This window comes from Dromiciops gliroides, chromosome 1 (assembly GCF_019393635.1).
Source record: "Dromiciops gliroides isolate mDroGli1 chromosome 1, mDroGli1.pri, whole genome shotgun sequence".
Taxonomy (NCBI): domain Eukaryota; kingdom Metazoa; phylum Chordata; class Mammalia; order Microbiotheria; family Microbiotheriidae; genus Dromiciops; species Dromiciops gliroides.
In genome coordinates, this window is record NC_057861.1 from 279323762 (window position 1) to 279341180 (window position 17419).

At 34.7% G+C, this 17419-nt stretch overlaps 1 protein-coding gene across 1 annotated transcript in view; it reads left to right on the forward strand.

The window, feature by feature from the left end:
- PREX2 (phosphatidylinositol-3,4,5-trisphosphate dependent Rac exchange factor 2) overlaps positions 1-17419 on the forward strand; it is a 417236-nt gene that overhangs the window by 167073 nt on the left and 232744 nt on the right. The window contains 3 exon segments of the mRNA XM_043975911.1: positions 3951-4054; positions 13389-13538; positions 16502-16646. Of these exon segments, the coding sequence (XP_043831846.1) occupies positions 3951-4054; positions 13389-13538; positions 16502-16646 (399 nt within the window).

Here is a 17419-nt window from a genome sequence, read left to right on the forward strand (position 1 = left end):
GGATATTAGATGTCTAAATAAATCTTAGAGTCATCTGTTTGATAATCAGAGCACATAATCTAAACTAAGAATTAGCATTATTTGTTATGGAGAAACACCAAAAGCTTTTCCAATACTAAATTTTAAAAAAAATTCCTGAAAATTTCTTTTGTATGATCTGTACTTTAATATACCAAGGCACAAAGTGACTTTATATGTCCCTTTAAATCAAAAAATAAATGTCTTTTTAAATAAAAAAAAAACACAACAACAACCAAATAGTTGTAGAGATTGTCATTGCTTATGATTGGTTCATGCTAACATATTAAAAATAATAATAATACTGTCTCAATTCAGAGTTTTAGTGAAATCAAATTACCAAGGCTATGCTTTTATATAACTAGACAAACAATAAAATCATTTAGTGGAAAAATAAGTCTATGCCCTCAAGAGAAACAACTGGACAATATGTAAATGGCATTTGGATATATATGATATTTGGACAACATATGAATGACCAAAAGACATGACATTACCAGAACCCAAACTATATTACAATATTATATCATCAAAATGATTTGATACTGGTTAGAAAGAAAAGTAGATCAGTAGAATAGACTAGATAAGTAAGATACAGAAGCAATAAAAAATAGTACCTTGGGGGCAGCTAGGTGGTGCAGTGGATAAAGCACCGGCCCTAGATTTAGGAGCACCTCAGTTCAAATCTGGCCTCAGACACTTGACACTTACTAGTTGTGCAACCCTGGTCAAGTCACTTAACCCTCATTGCCCCAGAAAAAAATTGTGCTTTGGTGTATTGATACAGTACTTGGTCTGATAAAGCTAAAAACAGTACTTAGTAAAGGAATCTCTCTTGACAACTGCTGAGAAAACTGGAAATCAGTTTGTAGAAAAGAAGTTTAGACCAGTATTTACAGACCAGTATAGATCACAATAATCTGAAAACAAATATGTAATCTGAATATAATGTCAAATTAAAAATTAGAGAGTGATCTTTTATAACTATGGGTAGGTAAAGAATTATTATTCAAAGAAAGGGTAGTTGAGATCAAAGAAAACAACAACAATTTGGATCATTTTAGTTGCACAAATTATTTTTTTAAATGAACAAATAAAGTCATTGAATATAGATAAGAAATTCTCTTTAGTGAGAACATATTTGTATCAAATATCTGAAAAAAATGCTGACATCAGTGTGTAAAGGAGATTGACATAAACATATAATTCCAGTAACCATATTCAAATTGACAAAAGGCTAAAGGATAATATTAATCTATAAATGACAATATGAAACCATGTTCCATACCATAAATGAAAATTAAAACAAATGTGAGGTTTCACTTTATATATACCTTAAAAGTTTGGGAAGATGATAAAAATGGAAATAGTTAATGATAGAGGTGCTGTGGGAAGAGATACACACTAATATATTATTTAATTATATTATTAACTATATTATTAATTATTATATAATATTATTATACTATTTAATTATTCTGTTTTGCACATCAGTTTGTAACAGGAAGTGACTAAATTGTCTATACTCTCTGAACTAGTGGTCTTGCTAATAAGAATATACCTAAAGGATTCAAAGTCTTGAAAAATTACCTAACATATAGTTAAATAACTCTAGCATCATTGTGTGTGTCTCTCTGTATGTGTATGTTAGCAAAGAACTCTACACAAAATGGTTAGTTATTAATCAGGGAATGGTTGAAAAAGTGGAATAATGGAACACGTGCTGTATGAAATAATAAATATGAGGAATTCAGAGAAATATGCTAAGATTTATAAGAACTAATGCAGAGTGAAATAAAACAGAGTCTAAAGGACTACATACACAATAATTTCAATGTAATTTAAAGTGAAATTTATAATACTCAATGATTACAGCATGGTTTCCAATGTAAATGAAAATATTATTAAATGAAAGCCAAACTCTAAATTGAAAAATCACAGAAGGCTCTTGAGAATAGATGCTGAAACTTATGTTATCTCCCTCTTGAAGCACAAAGGCAGAGGACTACTGGGGAAGAATTTTTTTATACATTGTCAAATGTCATTACTACATCAGATGTTTTTGTTTGTTTTTGTTTTTTCCTGATTACAAATAAAGATTATGGACTGAGAGGTTTTATTCCCCCTCCCCAAAATGACTCTGATATAAAATTTTTTAAAATTCTAAAATCTTATTTGCTTTTAAAGAAGAATTCAGTTTCCCAGAAACTGTGGTAAAAGTCTTATTATTATAACTATAACCTCTATATCTAAATATTGCAGAGATGTCTCTAGTTACAACCTTTTGTTTTAGCAGTGATTAGAAATTTAATGAAACGATGTGATAATTCTGGTTTGTAGTAGAATGTCACAAAGATAGTAAAAAATTAAATAATAATGGTAGTATTTATATAGCAATTTAAGGTTTGCAAAATGTTTTTACACACGTTATCTTACTTTATCCTCACAACAAATCCTGAAGTTTAGTATTATTATCCCTATTTTCCAGCAGGTAAGTGACTTACCCAGGGTCGCACAGTTAGTATCTGAGAAAGGCTTTGACCTAAGGTATTCCTAAACTCCAGGTCTCCAGCCCTTTATCCACTCTCCCGCCAGGCTAACTAAAATTGGGTAATATTTAATAGTTGGTATTATTTGCCAGCAACATAGTATTGCACAAAAAGAACTGGATACAAACTTGAAACATCAATTTGAGTTTTGCCTTTGCCATTTACTAGCTTTTTAATCTTGGACAATTCTTCCAATTTTTATGGGCCTCAGTTTCCTGAATGTGAAATAAGGATGTTAACGAGTCCATAGCATTGATATTGTGTGAGATGGCCTGTGATCATTTGCAATAGAAAAAAAGTTATACCTAAAGAACCAAGACCCAGATTAGGGAAGGTTAGTGGAAAGCATATGGGTGGTGATCAGTGGAGAAAAAGAATAGTCTGGTTGAAATATACTATATAGCACCAGAATAAAAGAAAGAAACATGACAAATATCATACATCTAGCATACAACCAAGATATGATAACAGTAATGAATAACTTAAACTATTCATGCACTCACTGGAGCTCACTCACTAACAAAATCAGAACCACTGATAAATTCTTAATTTACCTTAAGTGCAATTTTACTTTTAAAAGCATGGACAGCATGGAGCTCAGTAGTAGTGTCAGAAAAGATTTGAGGAGGGGTGGAGTTTGAGGCTGCTTGAAAATGAACTGGTTACAATGCATTTTTATGGCCTAATTATGATTATATTGTCTAAGTTAAGAATTATTACTGTATATTAAATTAAATCAGATTTTCTATTTTAAGCAAAAACATCCACCAAGTGACTTAATGGCTTCTTGTCACCCTCAACAGTCTAGTCAAGGGGCAGCTAGATGGTGCAGTGGCTAGAGCACTGGCCCTGGAGTCAGGAGTATCTGAGTTCAAATCCGGCCTCAGACATTTAACACTTACTAGCTGTGTGACCCTGGGCAAGTCACTTAACCCCAATTGCCTCACTAAAAACAAACAAACAAACAAACAAACAAAAAAACAGCCTAGTCAAATGTTTCTTTTCTTATTAAATCTACATAAAACAATTTTCTTTTCTTTTAAATATAAATAAAAATCTAAATATTTAGTTGAAAAAACTCACAATAATGTGTTTAAATTTAAGTAATGATAATAACCCACTTTTACCTAGCACTTTAGGTATTGTATACTTTTCTCACAACAAACTTGTCAGAAAGGTAATGCATGTATTTTTATCCCCATTTTAGAGATGAAGGTTCTGAAAAAAACTTAATGAGTAGATAATTAGATAGTTGTAAAAATAAAAATCTCCTGTTTTTAAAAAGACTTTTATCTGAAGTCCTTCAGTTATCCTTTAACTTCAATATTTTGCACAACTAATGTATATTCTTAAAGTGTTTCATTGGTTTTATTCCCTTATAAGGCGGTTAAAGAATAGCAAGGCCTCTACAGATGGACACCGTTATCTTTTTCGTGGCAGAATCAATACCGAAGTGATGGAAGTTGAGAATGTGGATGATGGAACGGGTAAGTAATTACTAGATTGGTAAAAAAAAAATAGTGGGAAAAAATAGGCATGAATACATATTTCATTTGAATCACCATTTATTTAATGTATTGGAGCTTAGAGACTTTTAGTTATGGGTATATAAAGAAGTAGTGGTTACTACATACATAAGCAATTAGTCTGGATTGAAGAGTAGTTTGGTTTGTAAACTGTTTTGTAAATATAACTGTAATTTTTATATTTGAGACTACTTATTTCTACTATAAGTATAAATGTGATCTAATAAAATTTAAGATGCATTTATTATATAGGTTAAATTTCCATTGAAGATAAGGGGGAAAATCTTTTTTAAAATTAGAGGTGTTCAAGTGAGGTATTGTTCCTTTGGATGGTAGTAGGTTCTTTTTCAACCAAGTTCTTTAAGAACCCACTTAGGTGTTATAAAAGGGATTCTCCTTCAGAAACTCCTAATGCTAATTTTTTTCATTTCATTTTCATTTTTAAATTAAATTTTATTTTATTTCATTGCAACCTGGCCCCATTTTTTCCATTCATTTCTGCCACATACACCATGGTCTAGCTAACCTGATCTTTCCATCATATTCATGATACTCCGTCTTCCATCTCCATGGCTTTGTGTCAGCTGTCCTCCTCTGGCTAGATTACAAGCTCCTTATTAGAAGGGACTATTTCATATTTGTCTGTTCACAGTGCCTGGCACATAGTGGTTGCTTAATAAGTGCTTGTTGATTTAGAAGCCATTTGCCTAGAGATAGTATTTGAATCCATGGCAACTAATCAAGAGAAATTATAACAAGGGAAGAGATAGAGCCTTTGTGTACACACTCACATGATATGTTGGGATGTGGATGATGGCCGGCACAAGAGATTTCAAAGCAGTGGTCAGACATATAGCCACATAGTCATAGCTAGCATTAATGTCAGGAAAGAGCAGTGTGGTGAAAATCATGAGGAAGAGAATATATGAAGGAGTGGTTTGTCAAAAGTTGCAGACAGGTCAGCAAGTATGAATACTGAACAAAAGTTTTTGGATTTAGTAATTAAAAGATCATTTGTGATGTTGTAAAGAATCATTTATTTTGAATGTTGGTGTGGGAAGCTAGATTGCAAGGGGATGATTGAAAGAGAATGGGATAGGGGGGCAGCTAGGTGGTGCAGTGGATAAAGCACTGGCCCTGGATTCAGGTGGACCTGAGTTCAAATCCAGTTTCAGACACTTGACATACTTACTAACTATGTAACCCTGGGCAAGTCACTTAACTCTCATTGCCCCACCAAAAAAAAAAAAAAGAGAGAGAGAGAGAATGGGATATGAGGAAATGGAGACATTATATGGAAAAGTGTTTCCAAAGAGTTTGGCAGTGAAAAGAGTAGTGATATAGGAAGTTTCTTAAGCATTGGGAAAGATCTGGGTGTATATTTAGGCATTAGGGATGGAACCCATGTATAGAATTTGAAGATAAGAAAATGATATGAAAAGATTAAAGCCCCTAGAGAATATGGGATGGAACAAAATCATCTATATACTGAAAGAGTTTGGCTTTGTTAAGGAAAAGGGCTACCTCTCTCTCGTAGCCTAGAGAAAGAAGAAGAAGAGAAGAAAATAAGTAGATAGATAGATATAGATATATGCTTATATTATGTGTATAGAACCTACTATGTTCCAGGCACTGTGTTAAGTGCTTTTTATGAATATTATCTCATTTGATCCTAACAATAACCCTGACGTGTGGGTGCTATTATTATCCCCATTTTACAGTTGAGGAAACTGAGGCAGGCAGCAGTTAAGTGACTTGTTGAGTATCTTACAGCTAGTAAGGATCTAGGTCCAGATTGAATTCAGACTTTTCTTGATTCCAGGCCTGGTGCTCTCTCCACTGTGCCACTAGCTGCCTCAGTGAAGCAGAAAAGAATGGGGTTAATATTGAAGGGAGCTTAAATGTGGAATTTGGGAGAAAAGGGATTTCATGGGGGAGGTCCTCAGTTTTCTTGGTAAAATAAAACTTAGCCTTTGGGCAATATTATACTAAGATTCAAATTGTGGTTTTGTTAGTGGTGAGCCAGAAGATAGGTGGATGTGTGTTTTATTGGTTTCTTTAGAGTGAAACTGAGATTTCCTGGCAAGATCTAAGGCTGTGTTTTGTAGATGATAAACTCACTCACAGCCTAGGAGGTCTTCCAGGAAAAATAGATGGTTAGGAAGTAATAAGGCCTCTATAATAGCTGTAATTGGATACTTACTACAGCTCCTTGCAAAGAAAATTAGGCCTTGTTACTGTATATATACAGCTCTGATTGTAGGACTTTGGAGAGGTTTCATAATTCTTTATTGGTAGAAGGAAGTCCTGGAATAGAATTTTTATAAATGGACGGGTCCCCAATGACCTTTTAGTCTACTGTCATAGCACCCCTCATTTTGCAGATTAGAAAATTGAGGCCCAGAAAATATAAGTGACTGGTTCATCAACATACTTAAACTTAATAAAACCTAAGTCAGGGATCATTTCATTATATTAATTTCATAGAAGGCATCATGTAAAAACCTGGAATTAAAATAGTTTTTACAGTGAGTATAAAAGATCAAAGATTTCATATTGAACTGAAAAGCTCCTGGAACTGATAAGGAAAAGAGAGGAGAAGGGAAGAAAGTAGAGGGGAATGGAGAGCTTCTTAACACCAGCCTGAATTTGACTTTGCCAAACTAAGTACTCTCCCTGCTTCATGTCTCTCTTGTTTTTCTTGATTCTTAATATTCTGATCACTACCTTGACTGCACAATTGTTGCCTGACAAGGCAGGATTTTAAATATGCTGACAGTTTCCTGACTGGAACTTTTGTTAATAGTCACTACCAATGAATGTCCATGAGACTAAATGTGTCCCATTCCATTCTTCCCCATTCCACCTTCATTTAAATGCTGAATTTGAAATCAACAAAAAGACAATTTAAGCAAGGACTGGCAAATACTTGTAGCCAAAAAAAACACATTTTTTTCCCCATTTAATGACCCCCTGATTGTTAACATCAGATAAGGCACAAAGCAGGGAAAAGTATGCTCATCAAAGGCATATGCCATTGGGACATAGGAGATCCAACACAGAGTTCTGAATAAAAAGGATTCCCTATGGATCATGATATTCTCCAGCCACTTCAGTTTGTAGATGATATTGTGCTGATATATGTAAATATGCTTCACTAAGAAGTAATCCTACCTTATGGTTGAAGAGAGGCCTGATTTGCTGATACTGAGTACACAGTGGGTTCTTGAAAAATACTTACTGATTAAATTCAACATGAAGAAAAACTTGTACTTATGGGATAAACTTTAGTAGTGAATGAAATGTCTTGCTTTTTTTTTTTTTACAGATAATTATTGTTGCTTTGTTTGTTTAACTATCGAACTTTGTGAAATTGGATGCATTACATTTAAAAAATATATTTAAAAATATTTGTTAGCCAAAGACATAATAACAATGTTTTTATTCTAACCCCATCATATAAAGGGGAACTGTATGTATGTATGTATTTTTTAATAAAGTCTTACTCCTATGCTACATCTGGGCATATAAAGTAGCCCTGGGTATTCCAACAGAGTGTAAATTTTTCAAAAGTAAAGGCTCCTATTATGGGTCTGGTTATGAAGTGTATGCATGCTCTTAAAGAGCCAGCATAACTTATTGTGTAGGACTCATCAAAAGGCAGTTCTTTACCAAAAGCTAAATTTGCTCTGGCCATTCACAGAGGCCTTTACTAAGATGTGGGAGGCTGGTAGAATGCTTCAGTGGAGAGAATATCCACAATGATGAAATGATGGATCTTTGAAGTATTGATGAATTATATTTTTAAAGGTACAAAGATATGAACTAATTTGTTATATAGTAAGGAGGAAAAAAATGTGATGTATACAAGTTAGCATAGTTTCAAAAAGTCTTATTTTCACATCAAGGGTTCTTTGTTCCATCAGGCTATAAAACATTAGATGTTGCAAATCTAATTGTTTTTTAGCCTTAAGTGGGCTTAATTCACATTGTTGTTGTTTAAAAAGAATTCCCTTGAATATATATAGACATACTCTCACATTGTTGACCACCAGAATGGGAGTGAACAGAATATTTAGTCATCAGTTTCTTGATGCAGTGAATAATGCATTCTGGCATTTTCTAACATTTCCCAGCCCATGTATACAATACTTGGCAGTTTTCCATCTCATTAAAATGCAAAGTTATTGAAAGGATACCAGTATGTCTGCTGAGATTTATGGTTACTTCACTTTTAGAAAATCCCATCTCATTATGCAAAAGTGTGCTGAATTAAGAATAGAGAATTTGCAAAGTATAAAGCTCTAAAGCAATTAGTGACTTATTCAGGGCTGCCCTTTAGATTTTCCTTGCCTTTACAAAAAGTCAGTGATGACCTTTGATAGTTTGTACTCATTGTAAAACTATTTTAATTCAAGATTTTATATTATGCATTCTGTGAAATTAAATATTTTGACCTGTTGAGATCTACAGCTCCCTTTAATTGCCAGAGAAAACATGTATGGTGTTATTGAGCCTTCTCATTGTAGAGAAATGCAAGGAAATCAGTGCTTCTGTTATTATTTGACTATTTGTGCCCTGGGCATGAGTGCTGAACTAAATGGGAATCAAAATTGCTAAAAGCCTGTGCAAGAAACAGTTGTGTAATCATTGTTAAAATATAAGCTACTTGGAATATTAGTTTTCTATAAATGCCCTCAAATGCTCAACTGCTTTTCATCAAGAAATTTAAATAAAGTAAGGAGATAAAATCTAACCCCATGAATGTTTAATTATCACTTCATATTACATTTTAAAATATGCTACCACATTTGCTTTCTTTCGAAGTTATCACTTATTATATCTGTGAGGCAATGAGCTTATTTTTATCTTGTTCCTAGAATAGTAGACTGATCTTGTGGAGTTCCAAATCTAAATTAGATATTCATACATATATAATGGGCAGCTAGGTGGCACTGTGGATAGAGTGCCTGGCCTAGAATAAGAAAAACTACACTTCCTGTGTTCAAATCTGGTCTCAGACACTTACTAGCTGTGTGGCCCAGGGCAAGTCACCTAGTCCTGTTTGCCTCAATTTCTATAATCTGTCAACTGAGCTGGAGAAGGAAATGTCAAAACCACTTCAGTATCTTTATAAACCATCCCCCCAAAACACAAACAAACCCCAAAAGGGGTCACAAAGGCTGGACACAACTGAAAAATGATTAAAGAAACAATACATATAATAGCAGCAGACAGCCACCTCTTGAAAAATGGGAATTGTCACAGGGGAAATTGTTTGAAGGGAGATGAGGGGGTAGAGAGTTGTGATAGGAGACTGCTATAGCTACTTCAAGGTGTGAGGAAATAAGGCCTTAGACTGTGGCAGTAGGAATTGTGGAGCCTCTACAAAAGTAGTTTTGTGTTTCTTGCAATCTGAATCTACCTCTTAGTTCAATCAGAGATAATTTATAAGTGAACATGGGCTTTCCCACCTTCTTCCTTTAGCTGCACAGTGTAAGTGTAGGGTGCTTGTATCAAGGTGTGTGTGTTCCTTCACAACCAGGCTTGAAAGGAAGATTGTCCCGGGAATTGCCTGGAGTGGGAGGGGGGGTAGTATTTGCTTGACTTTGGGGGTGTGGAGTCAGACTAGGTAAATCTCTTACTTGGGGACTGTCTCTGAAAAAGCAAGAAGTATTAAGGAGGGGAAGAAGGATACAGGAAGGGAAGGAGAATAGAGAGTGAAGGCAAGGGAGGAAGGAAAAGTAGATGTGGAAGAGAGAGTGGAGAGAAAGGGACAGAGGGAGGAAGAGAGAGAGAAAAGGGGAAAGGAAGAGTGTAGGGAGAGAGGGAAGGGAGAGTGTAGGGAAACGAAGTAGAGACAGAGATAGAGACAGAAAGACAGATACAGAATGGAAGAGACAGAGAGGAGAGAAAGAGACAGAGAGAGAGAAGAGGTAGCAATTATGGCTATTCCTTTATTTTAACTTGGCCACATAAGGGAAGAAGTGAGAGAAATAGTACACAGATAGTGAATATAGGGACAATTTTTGGTTTAATTCTGTGCTAAAACTCAAATTTTTCTAGTAATTTAATGAATATCAAGGTATATAATTTATCACTTTTAAATCTTTAGGGGTGGTGATGATTGTCTTTTGGGAGTAGGGGCAAACAAAACCCTGCTACTTTCAGTTCCCCAAAATATTTATAATATTATGACATGTATTATATCTGATTTAGGAAACATAATGTAAACTTTGACATGCTTAATTAAGAATTGTTTCAGATAGCTCTGGAATTAATTTAGTAAAGTTTGGCAATATGTTCTTTGGAAGTATATGTCCATACCTAGAAATAATCTGATAAAAGCAATAGAACAGATTAGGGGAAGTGTAGATTTTATTCTTGTCTTCATTTAACAAAGACATTGGCCCTTTCCCATCTTTCCAGTCTTTTCATGTCTTAATCTCCTTCATGCACTCTACAAACCAGTGACACTGGCCTCCCTGATGTTCCTGGAACATGACATTCATCACTTGACTCCATGAAATTTCACTGGTTGTCCTCCATGTCTGGGATACTCACCTTTCTTATTTCTCCCTCCTGGTTTCCCTGGCTTCCTTCAGGTTCCAGATGAAGTAACACTTTCTGAAAGAAGCCTTTCTCAATCACTTTAATGGTAGTGCCTTCCCTCTATGATTATTGCTAAATATCCTGTACCCTTATATCCTTGTTTGTACACAGCTCTTGGCATATTGTCTCCTCTATTAGACTGTGAGCTCCTTAAGGTCATAGACTTTCTTTTGCATTTCTTTGTATTCTCAGCACATATTAAACTCTTAATCAATGCTTGTTGATTTGATTTGACCTGATTTAACTTAATGACTGACCAAATAAAATCCATCTTTTGGGAAAATGTAAAGGAATAGTTTGCTTTTCACAATGTCACAGTGACACTTTCTCAGGTTTTCTCATTTTCATCTGCTCAAATGTTCATTTTGTCCAGGTAAAGTTCTTGTAGGGAAGACAAAATGTCATTTTGGTTCTTCGGATTGCTTACTGGTAAAGATTCTACAGTGTAGTTAATCTCTAGTGACTCCTTTGTCCTGTTTGCATTTTTTGTTTGGTTGGGGTATGAAGAAAAAGTACATGGTACTAATAAGAAAACACTCATTCATATCTATTGTTAGGTGAAATGAAAGTAGCACTAGTTTAACCTCCAGTATTTTTGACTGCTATGTGGCTTTTTGACAAAAATGGACCTGTGGGATCTGGAGAAAACCACTTAGCATGTAACAGATTCTTAGGAAAAAAATGGGTTTGGATTCATGCCAACCAAGGGGCAAAAGTACAAGACAAGTTTTGGGAACAAGGATAGGTAGCTTTTAATTGTATACAATAATGCATTTATTACCATAAATTTGCATTATTTCCCCTTCGTAATACTATGTGGTAAACACATCTTTTGAGAATTCTTCAGTTTTATTCTAGTTTTTATTATGCTTTGCAAAACCTTGGGAGTCTATTCTGTTCTATATGGTGTTTCCCAATACAGTTTTTGAAAAAGGATTTTGGATAGAATAAATGAAATGTCACTCAGAATGCTTATGATAGATCGTGAGCTAAAATAATTAAGAAATCCTTCATGCAAGGCTTGGGAATGCCTTTTGGTACTAGAAATTGGAAGAACTGAATGTCACTATAATTTTATTCTTTTAGAATTTATCACTTTATTCAATTCATATAAGCACTTTGATGGAAATGTTTTTCTAGATCACATGCTTGTGAAATAAAGTAACAACTACCAGGAGTTTCACGGTTCTAGGGGTAAACTTGAGGGTCTATGTTTCTAGTACTATGAAACCCCTGTTTGTGTGGCTCCTAATGATCATCAGCCTGTGTGACTCTTAATTAACTCTTAGCAAAGTTATTTACTAAGGTGGGATGCTAATAACACTAGGAACAAAATATTTTCTCCCAAAATTCTGGAGTACATTCTCCCATAAATAAACACAGCATGTATGAGGAAGTAGGCACAAACTTAGAGTACAAATATAGTAAAGCATATATGTAACGATCATTTGTCCAAAAAGTAATCTCATGATCTCAGGTTGCTGTAAGTCTTTTCTTGAGTCCATATCCAGCATTGTTTTCTGGTGTAAGAGATTATGCTTTTTGAAGATGACTCCTTACTCTGGGGACTACCATTCTGTATCCATCTTTGTCTATGTTTTTCTGCATTTGTTTTCAGTCTTTCTCTGTCTCTCTTTCTGTCTTGTCTATCACTGTTTTTGTCTCTCTTTGATTACATATTTCCTTCTGCATCTCTATCTCTGATTCCTGTCTTTTTTCTGTCTCTGTCTCTGTCTCTGTTTTTCTGTCTCTCTTCACAGGCTACCTTTCTCAAGTGACCTATTTTGTCCTAGGTATGTCCTTCTTTTAGCTGGATACTTTGTACCCTACTGGTCCCTTCTGTCTGGTGACATGGTCACTGGAGTGGAATTACTACCTTTTGGACCCATATACTCAGATACTCTGCTTATAGGCACAAGGTTATTCCCAGGGGTGTTGTGATGCTCAAATGAATGAATGGATATGACACTTTGGAAAACTTAATGCACTTTACAAATTCCCGTTATCATTAGTTTATAGTCATCAGGCGTCTAGGCTGGAGATGACTTCATTCTTTGATTCTCTACTGCAGTCATATTATGTTCAGACAATGTCTATAGAACAATGCAGGGGCTAAGATGGTGTTGGTAAGAAATACATATGCATGCCTTTAAGTTTTATCTGCCTTATTAACACTCACTTCACTAGACAATCAACATAATCATAAATCAAGCCCTGATTTGTTGTGATTGCCTTTCTGAGTTGTAAATGCTCATTGTTAAAAAAGAACAATGGGCTCACATAAACCTGAGAACTGGCTTGAGTACAACCCTGGTTATTACCTCCTCAAGGTACTTGGCAATCTGGGGTCTTCTACCACTCAGTTGGTCTACTGCTTATCTGCTTAAAACCTTCCTCTTCTTAGAGGTGTGACTGCCTTTTTGATAAGCTAATCATTCCCATTCCCTTCTTGATCCCATCACAGGGGTTTATACCTCATGAAGAAATCACAGGACTATCTTGTTTATACATTTAAAACTTTATTACTGGGGTGGGAGTGGAATCCAACCCTTATAACTATTAACAGAATGTGATCATTTGAGGTATTGGTCATTTTGTTATTTGAAAAATTCAGAAATTGTAGATTATGGAATTTCATACAAATTACATTCTATTCTTCAATTTTAAAATTGTTTCATTCCAGCTGACTTCCACAGTAGTGGACATATTGTTGTTAATGGTTGGAAGATACACAACACAGCAAAGAATAAATGGTTTGTGTGTATGGCTAAAACACCTGAAGAAAAACATGAGTGGTTAGAAGCTATTATGAAGGAAAGAGAAAGGCGAAAAGGTAGGTGCCAATGATTAGCGACTATATTTCATTTTTTGCCAAGTTTTACTTCTTTGCTCTGACCAAAAGAAATCTCAGCTTTCTGTGAACTCCCAGAGCACTGTCATTGTTCTTCTCTCATACACTTTCACACCCTTATTTATTTGTGAACTTGGCTTACCAGAATGCAAACTACTGAGAGTCTCACATTTATTTTTATAGCTCTCTCACAGAGTAGGTCCTTAATAAATATTGACTTGAGTTCTTCAAGTGGTCTGGTAATTAGCAATCATAACACTGCATCAACAATACTTCCACAATTAAATAGAAATTTAAAACATAATGAATACAGGATAATTATATATTTTATGGTTAAAATGCTTGGCATGCATTATCTTATTTTATTTTCACTCAGCCCTTATGGGTTGGGCATCTTACCCCCTCCCAAACTGATAAAGAAGTTGCTTCAATGACATAACTATTCCATTTTTATAGTTGAGGAAACTGGGGCCAAGACAGGTTAAATAATTTGGCAAAGGTCCAACTAGTATGTGAAGATTTGGGACTTAAATCCTGATTTCCTGAGCCCAAGTCTAGATTTCTTTCTATTATACAATACTGCCTATGAAAAAACAAAGAAGAAAAGGCTGATGATTCATATTGATTTACTATCTTATAAGATGTCCCCAAAGCTTAAAACTTTGCTAAGAATTCTCAGGCAACCCTCTCTGTGAGCATCCTATTATAGTACTTGTGATACTGAAAACAGAAAACAGGAAAGAACAAAAGATTATTGATAAAACAATCACATTTTTCTTATCATTATATTGGAAAGACTACTAATTTTTTTTTGGAGGCAATTGGAGTTAAGTGACTTGCCCAGGGTCACAGCTAATAAGTGTCAAGTATCTGAGGCCGGATTTGAACTCAGGTTCTCTTGACTGCAGGGCTAGTGTTCTATCCACTGCATCACGTAGCTGCCCCCTACTAGCTGTTTTTAATCTCTATCTTGTTCCATCATTTTTGGAGCGTAATCATGGTATCTGACAAACAACTTCATATTGTTTGTTCATAAGAGACAGAATTGAGAAGTATAACATAGCATGGAATGTTGATTCTCTTATTTGATCCCCAGAACACATTGTATGAACTATAATTCCTATTTTGCAGATGAGGAAGTCAGAGGCTAAGAAAAATTAAATAACTCATGCTTATACAGCTAGGATGTGCGGATATGGGATGCAAACTAAGGCCATCCTTAGTCCAACACTTTCTACTACAGGAAGCTGCCCATCATGGCCCATTGTCCTAAATTCCCATTCAGTGGCTTAAGTAGTAAGGGACTGGGTGAGTCAGTTTCTTAAGAATTGCAAAGTGAATCCTTTTGGAGGCACATTATTTGAGAAGATCAGGATGCTATGTAGTAAGCAGTACGGAGCTATTACCTCCATCATACTCCCCTGGAAATCTGTAATCTGAAATGCTTCAGCATTTAAGCATAAATATTTATGGAGAAATGTGTTGTGGTTGATCAAGAACTGGCCTTCATCAGGAAGAGCTCTGTTCAAGACGTGCCTTTGACATACAGTGACAATGTAATTCTTAGCCCCCCCCCCCCCCCCCAGGAACTAAGAGTATAGGGTGCAGAGCACATGTTAACTTCCATAGGTAGAAGGAGTTTCCTCCCTGGAGATTTTTTTATAACAGTGAAATCACAGATCTGCCCCCTTCTCATTCTGAATGGCACAGGAAGGAAGACTCCTGAATTCTAAATCACTATCTCTGAATCATATGAAATCTATCCTAAGTCAATACATTTGAGGAATATGGATTAAGAAACAGAAATACCTATATATTTGCTTGAAGATATGCATTATGACCAAGCAATTTCTTTATCAACTTGTGAGAATTAGATCACTATGTTCTTTATTCCCTAGTTAGCACAAAGAAGATGTGTCTGATGAATTGTTAGTTGAATTAAACCAAAGAAAAATATCTTTGGTTGAAAACTTTTTTTAAAAATTACATCATTTCTTACAACTTTTGATGTTCCCCTGATAAATGACACATTCACTATAATTAGAACAAGGGCAATGGAATAGTCAACAAAAGTAAGTACTAAGACTTTACTGATGACTAATAACTGATTTGAGTTCACCTACCATATTTTACATTCAATAAGTATCTATTAATTTTCTTATTATATACCAAGCAATGTGCTAGTGGATGGGAGAGTAAAGGCAAAAATGAGAGAGCCTTTGCCCTCATGGATATCATGTTTTACTGGGGGGAAATGACATTTACAGATAGGCGAAGAGAGAATATATAGAAAATACATTTCAAGTAATTTGGGGTTGGAGGAAGAACATACTTGAGAGCTTTGTCTTCAATCAGCTATGGATATTAAACAATATTATTATTCAGTTAAAAAAAACACCAACTGAATTTTTGATTCAATTGACCAATTAATTATTTTTAATAGTTGGATTAATTGTGCATAAACATATGTCCTAAAACACAAAGTGGAAATTGAAATAAGAGAGGAAGATGCTATGTACAATTGTCTAAGATTCTTTTAATACTAATGATAATGTTGATGGATTCTGAGACATTATTTACATCTATTTACTTTTTTCCTCAACCATAAAACAAAGTTGGTCTAATGGTCCCTTACACTTTAAAATTCCACAAATCTGGGGCAGCTAAATGGCACAGTGATAGAGCACTGGCCCTGGATTCAGGAGGACCTGAGTTCAAATCCAGCCTCAGACACTTGACACTTACTAGCTGTGTGACTCTCGGCAAGTCACTTAACCCCATTTGCCTCACACAAAAAAAAAGAAAGAAAAGAAAAGAAATCTATAAATTTTCATCCTTAAACATTATTTAATATAATTTTGATAACTAGAGAATAAAAATATATTTATGTCCAGAAAAAGCTAACCTCATGGTTTGTTTTCTTTTCTCATTTTCGTTTGTGTTAGGTTTGAAACTGGGGATGGAACAAGATACTTGGGTCATGATCTCTGAACAAGGAGAGAAACTTTACAAAATGATGTGTCAACAAGGAAATCTTATCAAAGACAGAAAGAGGAAATTGACTACCTTCCCTAAATGTTTTCTTGGAAGGTAGGTGTCATAACCTTCATTAAGATATGTGTTTCTTTTAAAAATATTTATTTTAACATTAATATTTAAAAATTTTGAGTTTCAAATTGTATCCTTCTCTCCTACCCTTCTTCCACCCATTAAGAATGCAAGCAATATATGAATATGTGAAGTCACACAAAACTCATTTTCATAGCCATGGCAAATATTAAAATTAAAAACCAAGAAAGTGAAGAAAAAGTATGTTTTAATCTACACTCAAAGTTCATCAGTTCTGTCTCTGGAAATGGATATTTTTCATCATGGGTCTTTTGGAATTTCCTTGGATCATTATCTTGATCAGAGTAGCTAAGGGTTTCACAGTTGGTCATCATTAAAATATTTGCTATTACTGTGTGCAATGTTCTGCTGGTTTTGTATATTTCACTTTGCATGAGTTTGTCTCTTTTCAGATTTTTATGAAACCATCCTGCTCATCATTTCTTAAAGCACAATGGTATTGCATTGTAATCAATGTACTACAACTTGTTCAGCTGTTTCCCAATTGATGGGAATTAATTTCCAATTCCTTTCCACTGCACACACAAAAAACAATTGCTATAAATGTTTTTGCATATGTAGGTCCCTTTCACTTTTCTTTTATGTATTTGGGATGCATATGCAGTATTGATATTGCTGGGTCAAAGGGTATGTGCAGTTTTGGGCATAATTTTGAATGATACTACAGAATGGTTGGACCAGTTCACAACACCAACAGTGCATTAGTGCACACTTTTTTCCATATCCTTTCCAAT